Below are 14,655 nucleotides of genomic sequence, written 5' to 3' on the forward strand. Positions count from 1 at the left end.
ATAGCTCAATCCGGTTACCTAGCCGGTCAAGGCTTAATCGGCTTGGCTAAACCGGTTGGACGAACCAAGCCGGATAAGCCTAAACTGAACCGTTGCCGATTCGTAGGGCCCTCTGTTTCTTTTCTCTCTCTGTCTCTGTCTCTCTCCAAAAGAATCAGAGAAACAGAGAAACAGAGCAGGACGAACCAAACCGGATAAGCCTAAACCGAACCGTTGCTGATTCGTAGCGTCTGTTTCTTCTCTGTCTCTGTCTCTGTCTCTGGAAAGAATCAGAGAAACAGAGAAACAGAGCGAGGGAGTGAAAGAAGGAAAAGGAAGAGGATGGATATGGCGTCAGAGCCGTGCAGTAATATTCTCGCTGGCCTCCCTTCTCGTGGATGCTTCTCCTCCTCCACCTCCTCCTCCTCTGCATCCGTTTCTGCCCCGGTAAGCTCCCGCCCTCCATTTTTCTCCTTCTGCAGAAGAACAGAAAACATCCTTTCATCCTTTTGCTCTTTTTGTTGTGTCCACTGCACTTGCAAACAGCTCTCTCTCTCTCTCTCTCTTTTCCCCCCTGTTTTGTCGTATTGATTTCACCAAGGCCCGTTTGTCTTTCCCTCTGTTTTATTGGGCTGATTTCATGAAGGCTTGTTTCTCTTTGAGTCGATCATAATTCGATTCCATTCTTGTGAAGAAGAAGAAGAAGAAGAAGAAGAAGAAGAGATACGTTTTGGTATTCTTTTGGTTTTCCCTCTTCTGCATAGAAGATCTCTTTTGTCTTTTTCGAATATAGGTTATTGATTTCCTGAAGAACAGTTTGATTGAATCTGGTGTGGATTGGAAGGTCCTTCTATTTCTCTAATGTCTACTGGGTCAAGATCTCCCTCTACCTCCCTATGAATCTTCTGTTTGTCATTGTCATTCTGGTATATCTTATGAAATAAGATGAACATACTGCTCTACTATGCAAGATCATGGAAGACCAACAGTGTTTGGAACTGTTCTTTCTAGACCCCAAGAGACATAGAGAGGAGTTAGTTGAAGGACAAATACAACCACACCAACTTGGCTGCAGAGAACAATCAAAACTTTCTTTTGCCACATTCACTATTTCTCATGCTACAAGTAAATGAAGGACTACACATTTGGATTATCCATCTTACTATGTTTTCTCGTCTTTGAGAATAAAAACCAAAATATATACAACTAAACATCTGGTCCTACAGAATTTATATATCTAAGAACTTAAAAATTAGATAGACTTAGACTTTGTTCTTCGAAAAATCTCCAAGATGGAGAGATCTCTGAAGCAAGGGAAGCACCTTCGGTGTCAGGTGATAATGGCCTTTATTTGTAATTGAGATGGGTGATGAGCCCATGGCCTAGATGGTTGTGGGCGCACAACACATTGCAATTGCCTGATTTATTGTAACCCCTGTCAAGTGTCTGGGTGTTCCACACAACCATAGGATCTTATGAAACGTTCACTGCTAGTTTGGAGTAGTGGTCTAATCCCCAACAATGATGCCAAACATGTAGCATCTTGTGCTTGACAAAAACTGCTTCTTACTTGGGTATTCTTCTTGAGAAATACCCTGTGGTTGGTTTATGGGAAAGTACCATTGTTTGCCCTTTTGGTGGTGATACACATGAGAGTGATTATCAATCACTCTTGACCTAGTAATATGTAAGCGAACTACTAAAACAAACTCTAATTTTGCTCTATGACATAATCACCTTCACACAATGGCTGAACTTATCATTTGAGATTAAGAAAACGATCAAGGAGCTTTGAGGAGCTTCATTTTCATCCATCTAAGAAGCCATGTTTCTTCTTTGATGTAATAAACATTTGGAAGTAGAGTTTGGAGTGTAATTGGTCCTCATTGTAGTATCATTTTGCAAGGATTTGTAACTCTTGTTTGACATCACATTATGACCTAATATCATTAGTTCATTCTTTTAGCTGAAAAAAATCTGAGTATAAGAAATAATGTGTGAGAATTTAACAGAATTGTCCTCTTCGATAAAATGTCATGCATGTTTTCCTTTCTTCACAATTTCTTCTGGGAGCTCCATGTCATGTCATCTCCAGGAGTGATAGAATCACTAACTATAATAATTTTCTCATTATTTTATGTTTATTCTATTCTGGCCTTTGTAGGAGGTAGAGGAGGATTGTTTGCAATATATGGTCTTGAATTGTGAGATTATTCTTCTAGGCATGTAATGCTGGCTGTTGATTTTTACAAGTGCAAGACTGACACCTATTTTAAGCACGAAGTAGCTTTAAATAAGTCTAAAGAAGTGTTTTTAAACAAAGTTGTGTATTTTGCTTACTTCTGTGTGTATGCCGTACTTGGAAGGGGGTTGTCATTTCACGAGTCAAATCATGATGTATAAGAAAGGAGCATCAATAATTCTAGAGCTACTTATTAACGAAAGAGTATTTAGATGAAAGCTGATTATTGGTAAATATGTTGATACCCTTAATGTTTGTTCGTGCTAGTTCTCATCTTGTGTTTGAATCGTCTAAACTTTTCTCTCTTCTCAAACATAATTTTACTGATTGTTATTTGAATGAGAACTAATTATGAGTAAATATGCTGATCACCACCCTCAAAATTTGTTTGGGGCTGTTTTAAAGTGATCCATATTCATTCACACTGGAAGCTTATTCATAGAGAACTTCAGTTTTATTTCTCCTTATACATAAAAGAACTTCACGTTTTCATTGTCTAGAACCATTGCCCTTCCTTCTAATGCTTACCCCAAAATGAATTAAAACCGGCATAAAACTATCCAAGAAAAAAGATTCTAAGAAGGCATGAGTCTGAAGGCCAAGCATATGGAAAAAAATAAAAGAATATCGGCATATTTGGAAGGTAAACCCTTGTGCTAATCCAGTGGGAGAAACCTGTAAACCTTCTATTTGTAATGAAAAAGTCATTTGCTAAATACTGCATCCTTGTGTTCCCTATGTATATTTACCTTTTTCACACCCCTAAGCAACATCAGGAATATGAAAATGTTTAATTTGTTCTGGGGTCAGCCTCACATCATAACGTGTATACTCTTTTGCTATGGCTGAGACATCTTTGTGAGGGAAAAATCCTGCAGATAACATGAAACTAGAGTTGTTCTTACTAGATACAAGTTACAACAATGATATGATTTGAAATTATGTGAACAAACTGGTTTGAATTTGCAGGCCGGCCTACGATTATACATTTGTGATCATGAAACAACACCTCCAGGTATGCATGTGCAATTTACTCAAGTTTTTTATATTCTCTTTTGTGTTTTGAGCTTTGTTTCCGTGCATAAAAACATGCTATAAAAAGAACTCACAAGTAAGTGGAGGAATTCAACTCATATAATTGATATGCTCAACTTGTGCTCAAGCTATTTGAACTGTCTTGAATTAGATATTTTTGCATGGAATCAATGTAAATTGAGAGATCTTTAAGTCACTAGCTTTGGGCTTCTAGGTTCCTGAGTCTACGACATGTTAGTTTCACATTTATCTACAATATTAGGTTTTGATTAATACACGAAATGTCTGGCACAATCATATCATGGGTATTCAATACTATGTAGAATTTGGGTAAGTAGATCTTTGCAATTTTCTAAAAGTTTCCAGATATTAAGTTTGAGTGTCCATTCTATCTTGTAATGGTCAAATTGTAACTTGATTTTTCATATTTATGTGGTAGTATTTGTTTCCTATTATGTTTTGACATTGTTCTGATTAATCCCTTGCAGCCCTTAGTATATAAATATGTTTCAGTATGTGCAACTAATTATATGATTTTTAACATATTCAAGAGTGTCCAGAAGTTTAGCATTGGTAAACTTGTAGGAGGTGAAAAATAAATGCACCATGTCTCCCAATATATGACTATTCCTAACAGTATAGCATTTCAAGTTTTTGCTTTTCTGACATTTTCTTCCTTTTGCGTTCATAGAGGATCAGATAATCAAGACTGATCCAACAAACATACTAATAAGATCGTTGACCATTAAAAAATCAAAGGGCGAATCAAGAGCAAAAGAGAAACAGAAGCTTGGCACTGATAACGCGAAAGGGAAAAGGTATAATTCACAGCTAAATTCTAATTTCCATTATAGTTGTTGCTTGTAGAAAATTATCATTCTGCTTTACTGGTACAGATCTGCAGAGAGACTGGCAGATGATAAGAGCTCAGCCAAAAGAATGAACATAGGTGCTGCATCCAGTGTTCGAAAAGGTAGATAAGTCTTGTATAGGTATATTTTATAAGACATGCATTTTCAATGCTCATGTGTATTTTTCTGCAGAAGGTGGATCCAGTTCTCTTTCGGAAAAAGATATTCAAGGCTGCACAGTTGAGAAATTAAGGACAATGCTAAAAGAAAGGAATCTCCCCAGGACAGGAAAGAAGGTATTAAATACTTTCAACTGTGTACAAGGTATTATCAAATGTAGTTTGTAACAAGAAATTATGATTGCATGAATATCGAAACCTACATGGACAATTTTCAAAAAACGCAGAAAATACAAGGGGTTGACCTCTGCTGTATCATCTATAAGTCGTTCCTTAAATCAGTACACAGAACTTCTCTTTGGAATGTAGCTGAGCATTGAGTTTTTTTCATGTAGCTGAACACTCTAGGATTCCTGTAAAAGCTCATGTAGGATATCACTATGATTAGAAAGAAAGTAAACATGCCAATATAAGGGATATGCATTAATACAGCATATCACAAATGAGAGCATAATTATTTCCGTGCTGCTGTATGTTCAACCTTCCTTAAAAGTTCTGGTGACTAAGGTAGTTACATACTTATGGTCAATGTTCTCACTATGGTATTTGCAAGAACTTTTAAGGAAGGCTGTTTGCTAATATGATAAGGATCTAACTTGTGATGACATTTCTCTTCTTTGGATGACAGGAGGAGCTCATTGCAAGGCTCAAGCAAACTTTGAAGTAGGAGGCCAAATTGGTCTTTCTCGAGTATGCTACTAAGTAAGAGATGTGTATACTTCAATTTGAGGAGCCATTGTCAGAACCTCATCAACAAATGATGATATTAACATGGGATTTAAGTATCCAGTGTGTTGCGGTGGTTGCCTTCTTTAGTAAAGATTCAGAGGGTGGACAAATAGATAGATGGAGAACCTCAAGGTTTTTCTTCTCTTCTTGTTTCATTTTTGGGCATTTCTTTCTTAATTTTATGAAGAGAAAAAGAACCCTTCTTTTGTCTGCATTGTTATATGTTTCTGTCGAATTGCCGAATTGCTTGAGAAAGTAATTCCATGACAGATAGAGAGGAAACACTTTACCATCATATGACCCTGAAAGGATCATATGAGTCGGGATTGATCTAAGTTTTTTGGTGATCAGTAAAATGACTCGTGTTTGCTGGAAGATTTTGGGTTGTAAATATCAGGAAATCATAGAGTTTGGGTGGAATTCAAACGATGTAATGTCTGGCTATTCTTGTTAAATCTGATTCATAGTGAAACAAATATCTTTGTATGGCACTTATTAATGGCAGGCAAAATTTGTTGAATGATGGATGGTGTGTATTAAGGATCACAATATCCTTTAGCAAATTGTTTGTTGGAAAAAAATTGTCACAGTTGAGAAGCCACAAAAGAAAACATGAAAAAGTTGAGGTGAATAGAGAAAACTCGAACTATTCTGGGTAACCTAAAATATTTGAAGCTCTTCATTTACTTCAGCACATGAAAGCCCAAGGTTCAAAAACCAATTTGATCTTCAAGACTTATATATTCCTTTTGGGAGAATTGTTTTTAATCCTTTACTTTTCACACGATTCTCCATGATCCTCAATCACAAGGGCTAATTCAAGGCAAAAAATATTGAAGAGTTTACCTTGCATCTTTCAAGAGTTATCCAAACAAAAATGGTTCCAAAAATAACATAAATACCAATTGAGATTTCCCCACAAGACAGATGTATAATCAGAGAGCTGAATGCCACAAAGGAGCACATGTTCAGTTATGAAACATTTCATCATATAGTAGATATGCAACCACTGTTCTTTCCTAGTACTACATTTCGGCGTTTCTAGATATATTGTCTCCTATTCCCAAAGTTGACTTGCAGTAAAATAAATTTCTAAATTAAGTAACATTCTTAAAATTGACTACAGATATCACACAACCAGATGGTTTGCCATGATTCAGTTTCAATCGCTTTGACACAAATCATTGCATGATTGATTATCCCTGGTTGTGTGATACTGACAATTTCCAGATTTTATTTAGGTGCTTATACACTTAAGTTCGTGTATTTTGTGAGTTTTGGCCTAATCTTGAGGTTTCCCACCACAAATTCTAAACTGATAAAGACATGCAACCACATTCTAAACTGAACAATGAACCATCACATTATGCAAACATCTTAGCTCAGGAGTCACATAAATTGGAACACAACCACCTTGAGTTGGGTTTGTAGTATAAGACTGCACCATGAAATGCCTGAGAACAAGACCATCTTGAGGTTGGTTTGCAATGCAAGATTTCACCAACACATCCTGGGATACAACTATCCTGGGCATGGAACATATATTCGAGCTTCCCATGTATATTTGAATTCATAGCTCAGGAATTACATGCCCTGGAACACAAACACCTTGAGTTTGGTTTGTAGTTTAAGACTTCACCATCAAATGCCTGGGAACACCTTCAGGTTGGTTTGCAATACAAGATTTCACCAACACATCCCAGGAATAACTATCCTGGGCATGGAATATATATTCGAGCCTCCTATGTATCTTTGAAGTGATTGTTGGTTGAGAGGTTTCTAATATCTATATAATGATGATACTGGAAATATTTGTTAACATGATAAAGACAGCATTGTTCATAATACCAGTGTACATTTTAACTTTCAGTAAGCAAGAAATATATAAATATCCTAAAGCTTCCTTTCATTCACACCTCTCAAACATCGACAACATAATTATAATATTAATAATCGCACAATCTCAGAATCCAGGGACAAAAGAGGACTCTTCAAATTACACACACACACACGATGACATATCATTGTCTTTTATACAAAAGAGGACTCTTCAAATTGCACTCAATGTTTGTCTTCCTTAACAAAAAATAGTTTCAAATCACCTAAACATGAATTAATTATTTTTTTGTTTCTTCTACAAAATCAATACAAAAGTCCCCTCTCTATTATATATAAAAGACAATGAAACCAACCTTAAGTGTTTTCAAATTAGAAAATAAAAAAGTTCAACCGCCAGAGTAAAAAGTACCCATGGCATGGAGGATGGGACCAGAGGAGTAAGTAATTCAAATACCCTTGAGCAAAATAAAGTTGAGAATGGGGGCAAGCACCTCTAGAGCTTAAATGGCTCTAATAAATCCAGATCCCCGAATGTTATATACAACTCAGCCTATTGCATAAGCCCCCATAATGCAAAAGAAAAGCATGTCTTCTTTATTTGATCTTAACCCTAAATAAAACGGCACCTTTTCTCAAGCGCAAAAAAGAGGTTATGAGGTTTCTTCCTTAGTCAATACTGCTCCACTGTCTTCATTTCCTTCAACTCCATCTGTAGTAAGAGATTTTGAAACCAATAAGTAAATCTCAAGAACATTGTGATTTTTGTTATATTCTTATTTTTATTGGGCACATGCACATATAAAGTATATATATGGTGTACCTTCATTCTCTGAGCTTTCATATAAAGAACGTCTCGCAGGAAGTGGTTGATGCTGTGTAGGCTGTGCACAAAATGACAAAAGTTTGGCGAAAGAGAAACAAATAGACCTTTAGATGAAATAAATCCACGATGGAAAAATTTCAATGAATGCTATTTTGGATCCATGCTTTTGCATCCAACTTAATCAACAAATGAGAATATAACCCCCTAAATATCAATGTAATGATAGATAAAAAGAAAATACAATTTCTCAAACTTGGGGCAATGATGTACAACGGAACAGGATTCCTAGAGATTGATGTAATTCATGTCTTCTAATTTTTAACAAAACTACGCTTTCAGAGAAGAAAAAACAAAAACAAAATGAATATGGTACCTGAAGTTTGGGTCGAAGAGCTTCAATCAAAGTCTTGGGCTTTTGACCGGGTTGCTCTCCCTGTTTCTGTAGTCAAAGAAACAATACATCACATCAAGTTCTAATATCAAAGAAGACTTCACCATAAACCCAAAACCACGAGACACTAACCTTAATATCCAGAAAGAGCGTTTAACAAGTTAAAATGAAACTTGCTAGCCTACCTTTCCTAAAGCCCAGTCGGCCGAGTCGAAGAAAGCACGTTCATGGTCCTGCATTTGAGAAAAATACACTTAGATGAAAGAAACAGCTCATAATTTCACATTCGTTTACAACACCGCCACTATTATCTAGCTTACTTTAGATATCAGTGGAGGCTTCTTGGGCAAAAGACCACCATATTTCTTCTTTATCGCTAGTTCCTGTATGTCACAAACCACTGATAAAAATTCATCCAAACAATTCCAAGTTTTTTGGGATAGCAATTCCCTTTGTTTACCATAAATGACAAGATTGATCAAATATTAATAATAAACCCTAAAATCAAGCTTTTCTTTTAATCATGTTTCTTCTGCCTAATATGCAACAAGGAATATATAATACACCTGCTCCTCTGCTGAGGGCATCGAAGATATTGTTGCTTCCTCGGCAGGATCCTCGCTCAAATCTGCATTTGTCTTCTCTACCTCTCCCAAATCCACCTTTGTCTCATCTGCCTCTGCCATGAAATTAGGCTTTCCTACATTTTTCCAAAAGATTCCTTTAAATTCTCTTCTTTTTGGTGAATCACTACGATTAAATTCTAGCTTTTTAATGAAATTTGAGAGAATTGTTCAGAAATATTGATCATATAAAAACCTTTCCAAAAACAGAAAAAATGGCCACTCGGTGAACTTGTCATAACATTTTGTCACTGTATTGCAAATGCATACCAATGCAGGTGAGAACCAAGACAAAGAAAGATATATTAATGTCTATTGGAGGCCAAAATACCCCTACAAGATAAATCATGATTAAAAAATGGGTGAATCCATGTTATCTATTCTGAAACAAATATAAAACCTCTATATTTCTTAGAGAAAGAAAGAAAGATACATTAACGTCTTTTAAGACAGAGAGAGTGGTGTGTGCATGTGTGTGTGAGAGAGAGAGAGATTACTTTCTATTTGGCAAAAGGAAACAATGTAATGGAAGAGAGAGAACATGTGGAACCAAGGAAAGGGTCTTGCGTCCCCATAATTTTGATGCAGACAAAGAGTAAAGCACTTAAATGTAAGAGAAGAATAAAAGCCAATTGTTTGCCTCTTCCCAAGGTTCTTCTTTATTTTTTCACTTTAGACTAGAGTTAAAACCTTCTTAATCACTCTGAACCTCTCATTTAAATCCAAGAGTTAAATCTTAAGTACTTAGGCTATCTTTTATTAGTGTGGATTAACTTGACAATTGAAACTTGGTGTATTCTCCTATTGTATTTTCTTGTTTTATACTTTGTTTAGTCTCTTGATTAAGTCTTTATGATTGAGTATATTTGTCTCTTAATTAAGTATATTAGACTAATTAATGGGTACTTCGCAAAAGTAATAGGCTTAAGTGCAGTTGACACCTGCTCTTACTGGGCTTGCCCCCAATAGGGTAGATGCCAACTTGAATCCCCCATATGACCTTGATGTGAGCGAACTCCACACGGCAAGAAGTGCACTCGAGGTGACAACCCCTTGACGATCAAACTTGTGTTCATTAAATTCTATGAGTTTGATTCTACGTATGAACCATACCAACATTCAGAGAAGAAAGGAAGAAAGAAATTTTAATTTCCATTAGAGGCCGGAAATCTGCCTATAATACAACTGAAGGAAAGATATATTAATGTCTACAAGAAACAGAAAATCAGCCTATGAGACAAATCAGGATGAATCGAACGATGAAAAGTATGGGCAATGCTTCTTGAGATGACTTACATTCATGAAGTGCATAAATACCATGTGGAGTGGTGAGGGAGCAGAATGTTGGTTGATGCAATGAGTAAGTACCCAAATTGCAATAGTATGTCCTTGGACGGATCAAATGTGGTAAGCAATTATCTCCATGAATTCATGCCAACATGGCCCATGAAAAGCAATGGTGACCAATTGCATCAAGGAGTCCTTGGACAGATCAGACATGGTGATCAATTATCTCTAAGATTTGGTGTTGGTATGGCCATGGTGCCTTATATCTATATCTAGACACTCATTCACACTCTCCATTGTCAACAGGATTCCTCTACTCACCCAAAGATGACTCTTTGACATGTTGTCAATGGAGATGTGGATCTATGGAAGAAATCAATAATATCTGATTGTTTTTGCATCCCTTGTCCTAATATAAGGATTGATTCCCTATAGTTCTGAGGTATGAGTAAGCCTCGGCCAAAGTGACATGAATCAGCGTTCTCCATTGTCTATCGAAGGGTGTGCATTCACAAAGAGTGTGGCATAATTATCTCTTATGTACTTGTAAACTGGGCACATTTTCCTTGCTCTTGACTTCTCCTTCATGTAACTTGCAAAGATTGTTGGTCCTAGGTATGCAAAATGCTCATATTGCTCTGATCTCTAGTTGGTGATCGGAAACTCTGAATTGCCCTATTACTTAGCGAGAATTATGGGACAAGTCTAATATCCACATTCCTTTATTGAGTTTTGTAGAAGGTCAAGATTGTGGGAAACAGCTCTTGGTGTGATCAAGTTGTTTGATATATGGTCCTAGATCTTGCCTCAATATTTCGTTTCTTTCATTGATTCAGATAGGTGTGAGTGACTCCATCTTTGGCCATATTGAGGTCTTATGGTTATACATATGCTCCGATCAACATGTTCACCATGATTTCATAATTAGCATATTGTACAAACGGAAAAATACAGAGTTCATAACAGATCCAAACAGCATGCTTACCATGGGCTGTAACTATCGGTATTTAAATTTTTCTGAAAGACGACTTTTATAATAGCCGCAACTATTTTTATCATTGTTATTATAGTGACTCTTTTTGGGTTAGCTTTTTATTGATATCTCTTCTCTTTTGATTTGCTTCTTATAATTTGTTTCCTTTGTTGCTAAGCCACTCTCGCATAAAGACATTCTCTCCCTCTCTCCACACTATAGTCATCTCTTCCCCTCTTTCTCTCTCCTCTACACTCAACATGCAGTCTCAATTGCGATGTTTACTAGTAAAATTCTTGGGCATTGAGAATTACTACTCAATTCCACACATAATACATAAAAATGATTCTTTTTGGTTCCATTGGCCACATTTGACCTCTGAGGAGGATAATAAAAATATATCTACCTACATATCTATCTAGTCATCTCTTCTAATCTCTCACTCTCTCCTAAGTGATTCATAAGCTCATAATCATGTGTTTTCAGAGAGCCCAACTGGATTGGATAAATTGGTTTTAATATTTATGTAATTGACTCTAAAGTCTCGGAAATTTTCAATTTATAATCTTGGCTAAAGGCCCAGGAGAATAGCAACATATAACCTGTTATTTCACTGATGGAACCTGCACTTGTAAGTTTTGTTACACAACCTCACTTTTAAGTTGAGAATATAATTTTTTACTCTTTAAGGGCAATTAACGTTTTTTAGATAAATAATAGTAATAACATGTTTTATTTTTGGGCCTTCAAGGGAATGTATTTTAGATCAATAATAATAATAATGTGTTTTGCTTTTGGGTTTTCAAGGGCTAAATTTAATGTATTTTAGATAAATAATAGTAATAATGTGTTTTATTTTTGGGTCTTTTAAGGAATGAATTTAATGTTTTTTAGATAAATAATAGTAATAATGTGTTTTGCTTTTGTGCCTTTAAGGGATAAATTTAATGTTTTTGGGTTTTGGGTTTTGCATTCCGCTATTTCATGACCTTCACAAAATGGTCTATTTCTTCAGTGTCTCTGAAATGGTGGGAAACTTGGATGCACTTTTGAGAGACAACAAAAATGTCATAATATACAAAAGATCTATTGATTGTCCAAAAGGAAGTTTATTCTTTAGTAATTGGCCAGGTTCTACTTTCCAGCATAAAATCATACGAAATTATGAGATAATATCACAAGTTTTGAAGAGAATCGACAAAAATGTCATAATATACAAAAGATCTATTGATTGTCCAAAAGGAAGTTTATTCTTTAGTAATTGGCCAGGTTCTACTTTCAAGTTTTGGCCCCCACGGTTGTATGGTTAACAATACATCCGAATTTGAAAATAAAATTAGTCACACACTTCATAAGCTTAATAATATAATCACAAAAACACTTACCAGAACCATTAATGGTGATAATTTACAGATGGGTTCTAATGATAATGATATATACACAAATCCAGATGGTTTATGGATATGCTCTAATGATGCGAGTCCATACAATCATAAAAAAATCTACCTTACAAATCTCAACAAATGCTTCCAAATTCTTCTTAAACCTACTAATGGAGATAATTATCCATGGAGATAAAGAAGAGACAACAAGGATCTGTGTCTTAGAAATGCATTTAAACAGAGGAGAATGTACGAGGATCTTTCTCTCCGTGTCTCTCTTATCTCTCAGATACACATACAAAACAGAAAAGAATGAAGAAAACACAACCATCGCCCACAACCCAAAATTAACATTCCATAAATGAATTAACCCAAAACTGTCTGATCTATCTAATATATATAAGTAAAGAGAGAGAGAGACACACACACACACCACAAACACCACACAGACAAAGAGATGGAAAAGAGGGGCTTACCTGTGTTGAGAGAGCAGAAGATCGAAGGCTTTAAAAGGGTGCAGAGATTCGATGTATGTGTGTGTGTAAATAGAGAGACCAGTGAATCAGAGGGAGAGATCTGTATGTCTGTTTTTATGTTATGTATCTTTATATTTATCAAAAGCACTCAGATCTCATGTGATGGTTTTTTTTCTTCTTTCCTTCTTCTTTTTTTTGTTCTCACTTTTAGTGTTTTTTCTCTTAGGAAAAGCATGTGGTGTCTGGTCTCTTAAGTGTGGATGTAGTAGGCCTGAGAAGGCTTAAGTAAGTTCCCAGAGCTCTCTCTCTCTCTCTCTCTGGCATCCATTCAAAGAAACCCGCATTTCTCCGTCAGATGCTTTCGTTATCTACATTCTTGTTCAATCAAAAGTTGGATCGATCGGGAGCGTACAATCTTCCGATATTTTGATTGTATAGGTGCGCACTTCTCAACTCCTGAATAAGGAGCTCGAATCGAATCTACTGATCCCAGCATTATTCGCTCGTGTTCTGAAAGACGTGCCCGTACTAGAGGTGCCAATCAAGCAAGCGCAATCAACAACCCATCGTCTCCTTGGGGTTCTTGCAGAGAACAGGGTAAGGTGGCCGGAGGAGCGGAATGAAGTTTCAAGATGATGAGGTAGCCGGTTGAAGAGAAGTTGCACATGCGCCCCCCGATGGCCACTTACAAGTTGAAGGAGCATGTGGCATATCATGCTGGATAGAGATTGACGGCTAAAATCTGCCAGGGACACACTTTCCCTTGGTTATCTTCATTCAACTTGTAGCTTATCCTTCATTGAGATCTTCAAAGATCCGCCCAAAGAGGATCATGATCGCCATTGTTGGATCGAGAATTCCCTTACATGGCCATATGATAATAAAATCAAGCTCATGTCCGCTCGCTCAGATCTCTTCCTACTAATCCAACTCTTAAGTTATTGTGTGCCATTGTTTGGGAAAGGAGTTCCACACGTGCAATAACTTTTATAATCTTTGCCACTGACCTCAAGATTTCATTTGAAGACACAGGTTGAAAACATACAATAATCAACATGCTCCACGCTATTATGCAAAGGATGTATGCATTCAAGTTTGAGTACATTGCCCCATATTGTACTTGCTAGGGTGATATATCCCTCTATGCTTGTTTTTTGTAAAGGCTTCAAGGTGATGCCAAATACTTCTTAATAACTAAGGGTGCTTTCAAAACACTCGACGAGGCTATTATGTTTGTTGCCCGTTGTATTAATCACCTATTTGAATGTGAGTGGGAGTGTGGGGGCTCACTATTAGTTTTGGTCCACATACACACATAATTACTACTTCTACCCTAATCATCTCTTTCGTGGGAATTGGTCTTGTATAACTAGTGAACTAGATCATTTAAGTTTTAAGGTCCTATGTCTCATGCTTGGAAAAACGAATTATTGAGAGAGAGCCCAACTTATGTTTTTATTGTGGAGGATTGGGTTTGGGTTCACTATTAGTTGGAGTGAGAATTAACCATGAGGATGGGGGGGTTTGGAGTTGGAGTATCTCAACAACTAGTTGCTATTTGTCAAACCTCCTCTATTTATGATGAGGAATTTATCATTTTTTATAACTTCAATTAACAAGGAGTTTATTAACTTTTCAATTAGATGAGGGACATCACATGCTTTGACTCAATTCAATAATGGGATGGATGTTTCTCTCGCAAATAATGTGTTTGTATCTAAGCATGAAATCCATAGAATTAAGCTAGGGCATTTAAGAGTTATTGATATAATTGAGAGAGAGAGAGAGAGAGAGAGTAGAGAAATAATAGATACATTTTATTATCATTATCTGAGGTCGTATATGG

The 14,655-nt window shown here is 36.3% G+C and overlaps 2 protein-coding genes across 3 annotated transcripts; one reads left to right on the plus strand and one right to left on the minus strand.

Annotated features, from left to right (window-relative positions):
- Positions 1-273: 273 nt before the first annotated feature.
- On the plus strand, positions 274-5,444 carry LOC147849973 (SAP domain-containing protein). Of its 2 annotated transcripts, none has more exons than XM_087336929.1 (6): positions 274-426; positions 3,191-3,236; positions 3,948-4,074; positions 4,153-4,229; positions 4,300-4,403; positions 4,915-5,444. In XM_087336929.1, exons 1-6 carry the CDS (start codon positions 322-324, stop codon positions 4,951-4,953), a joined length of 498 nt encoding a protein of 165 aa, XP_087193055.1. In that variant the 5' UTR covers positions 274-321; the 3' UTR covers positions 4,954-5,444. The 2 variants fall into 2 exon arrangements, with proteins under 2 accessions (XP_087193055.1, XP_087193057.1); XM_087336931.1 differs by having other exon boundaries at positions 4,303-4,403.
- A 1,755-nt stretch (positions 5,445-7,199) lies between these two features.
- On the minus strand, positions 7,200-12,941 carry LOC147849974 (uncharacterized). The gene is made up of 7 exons (XM_087336932.1): positions 12,810-12,941; positions 8,635-8,768; positions 8,389-8,451; positions 8,254-8,301; positions 8,051-8,116; positions 7,675-7,735; positions 7,200-7,563 (listed from the first exon to the last, which is right to left on the minus strand). Exons 2-7 carry the CDS (start codon positions 8,752-8,754, stop codon positions 7,505-7,507), a joined length of 417 nt encoding a protein of 138 aa, XP_087193058.1. The 5' UTR covers positions 8,755-8,768; positions 12,810-12,941; the 3' UTR covers positions 7,200-7,504.
- Positions 12,942-14,655: the final 1,714 nt, after the last annotated feature.

This window comes from Azolla caroliniana, unplaced genomic scaffold (genome assembly GCF_043228905.1).
Source record: "Azolla caroliniana isolate FFs.n. ecotype wild unplaced genomic scaffold, voAzoCaro1.0.p SCAF_22, whole genome shotgun sequence".
Classification (NCBI taxonomy): Eukaryota; Viridiplantae; Streptophyta; class Polypodiopsida; order Salviniales; family Salviniaceae; genus Azolla; species Azolla caroliniana.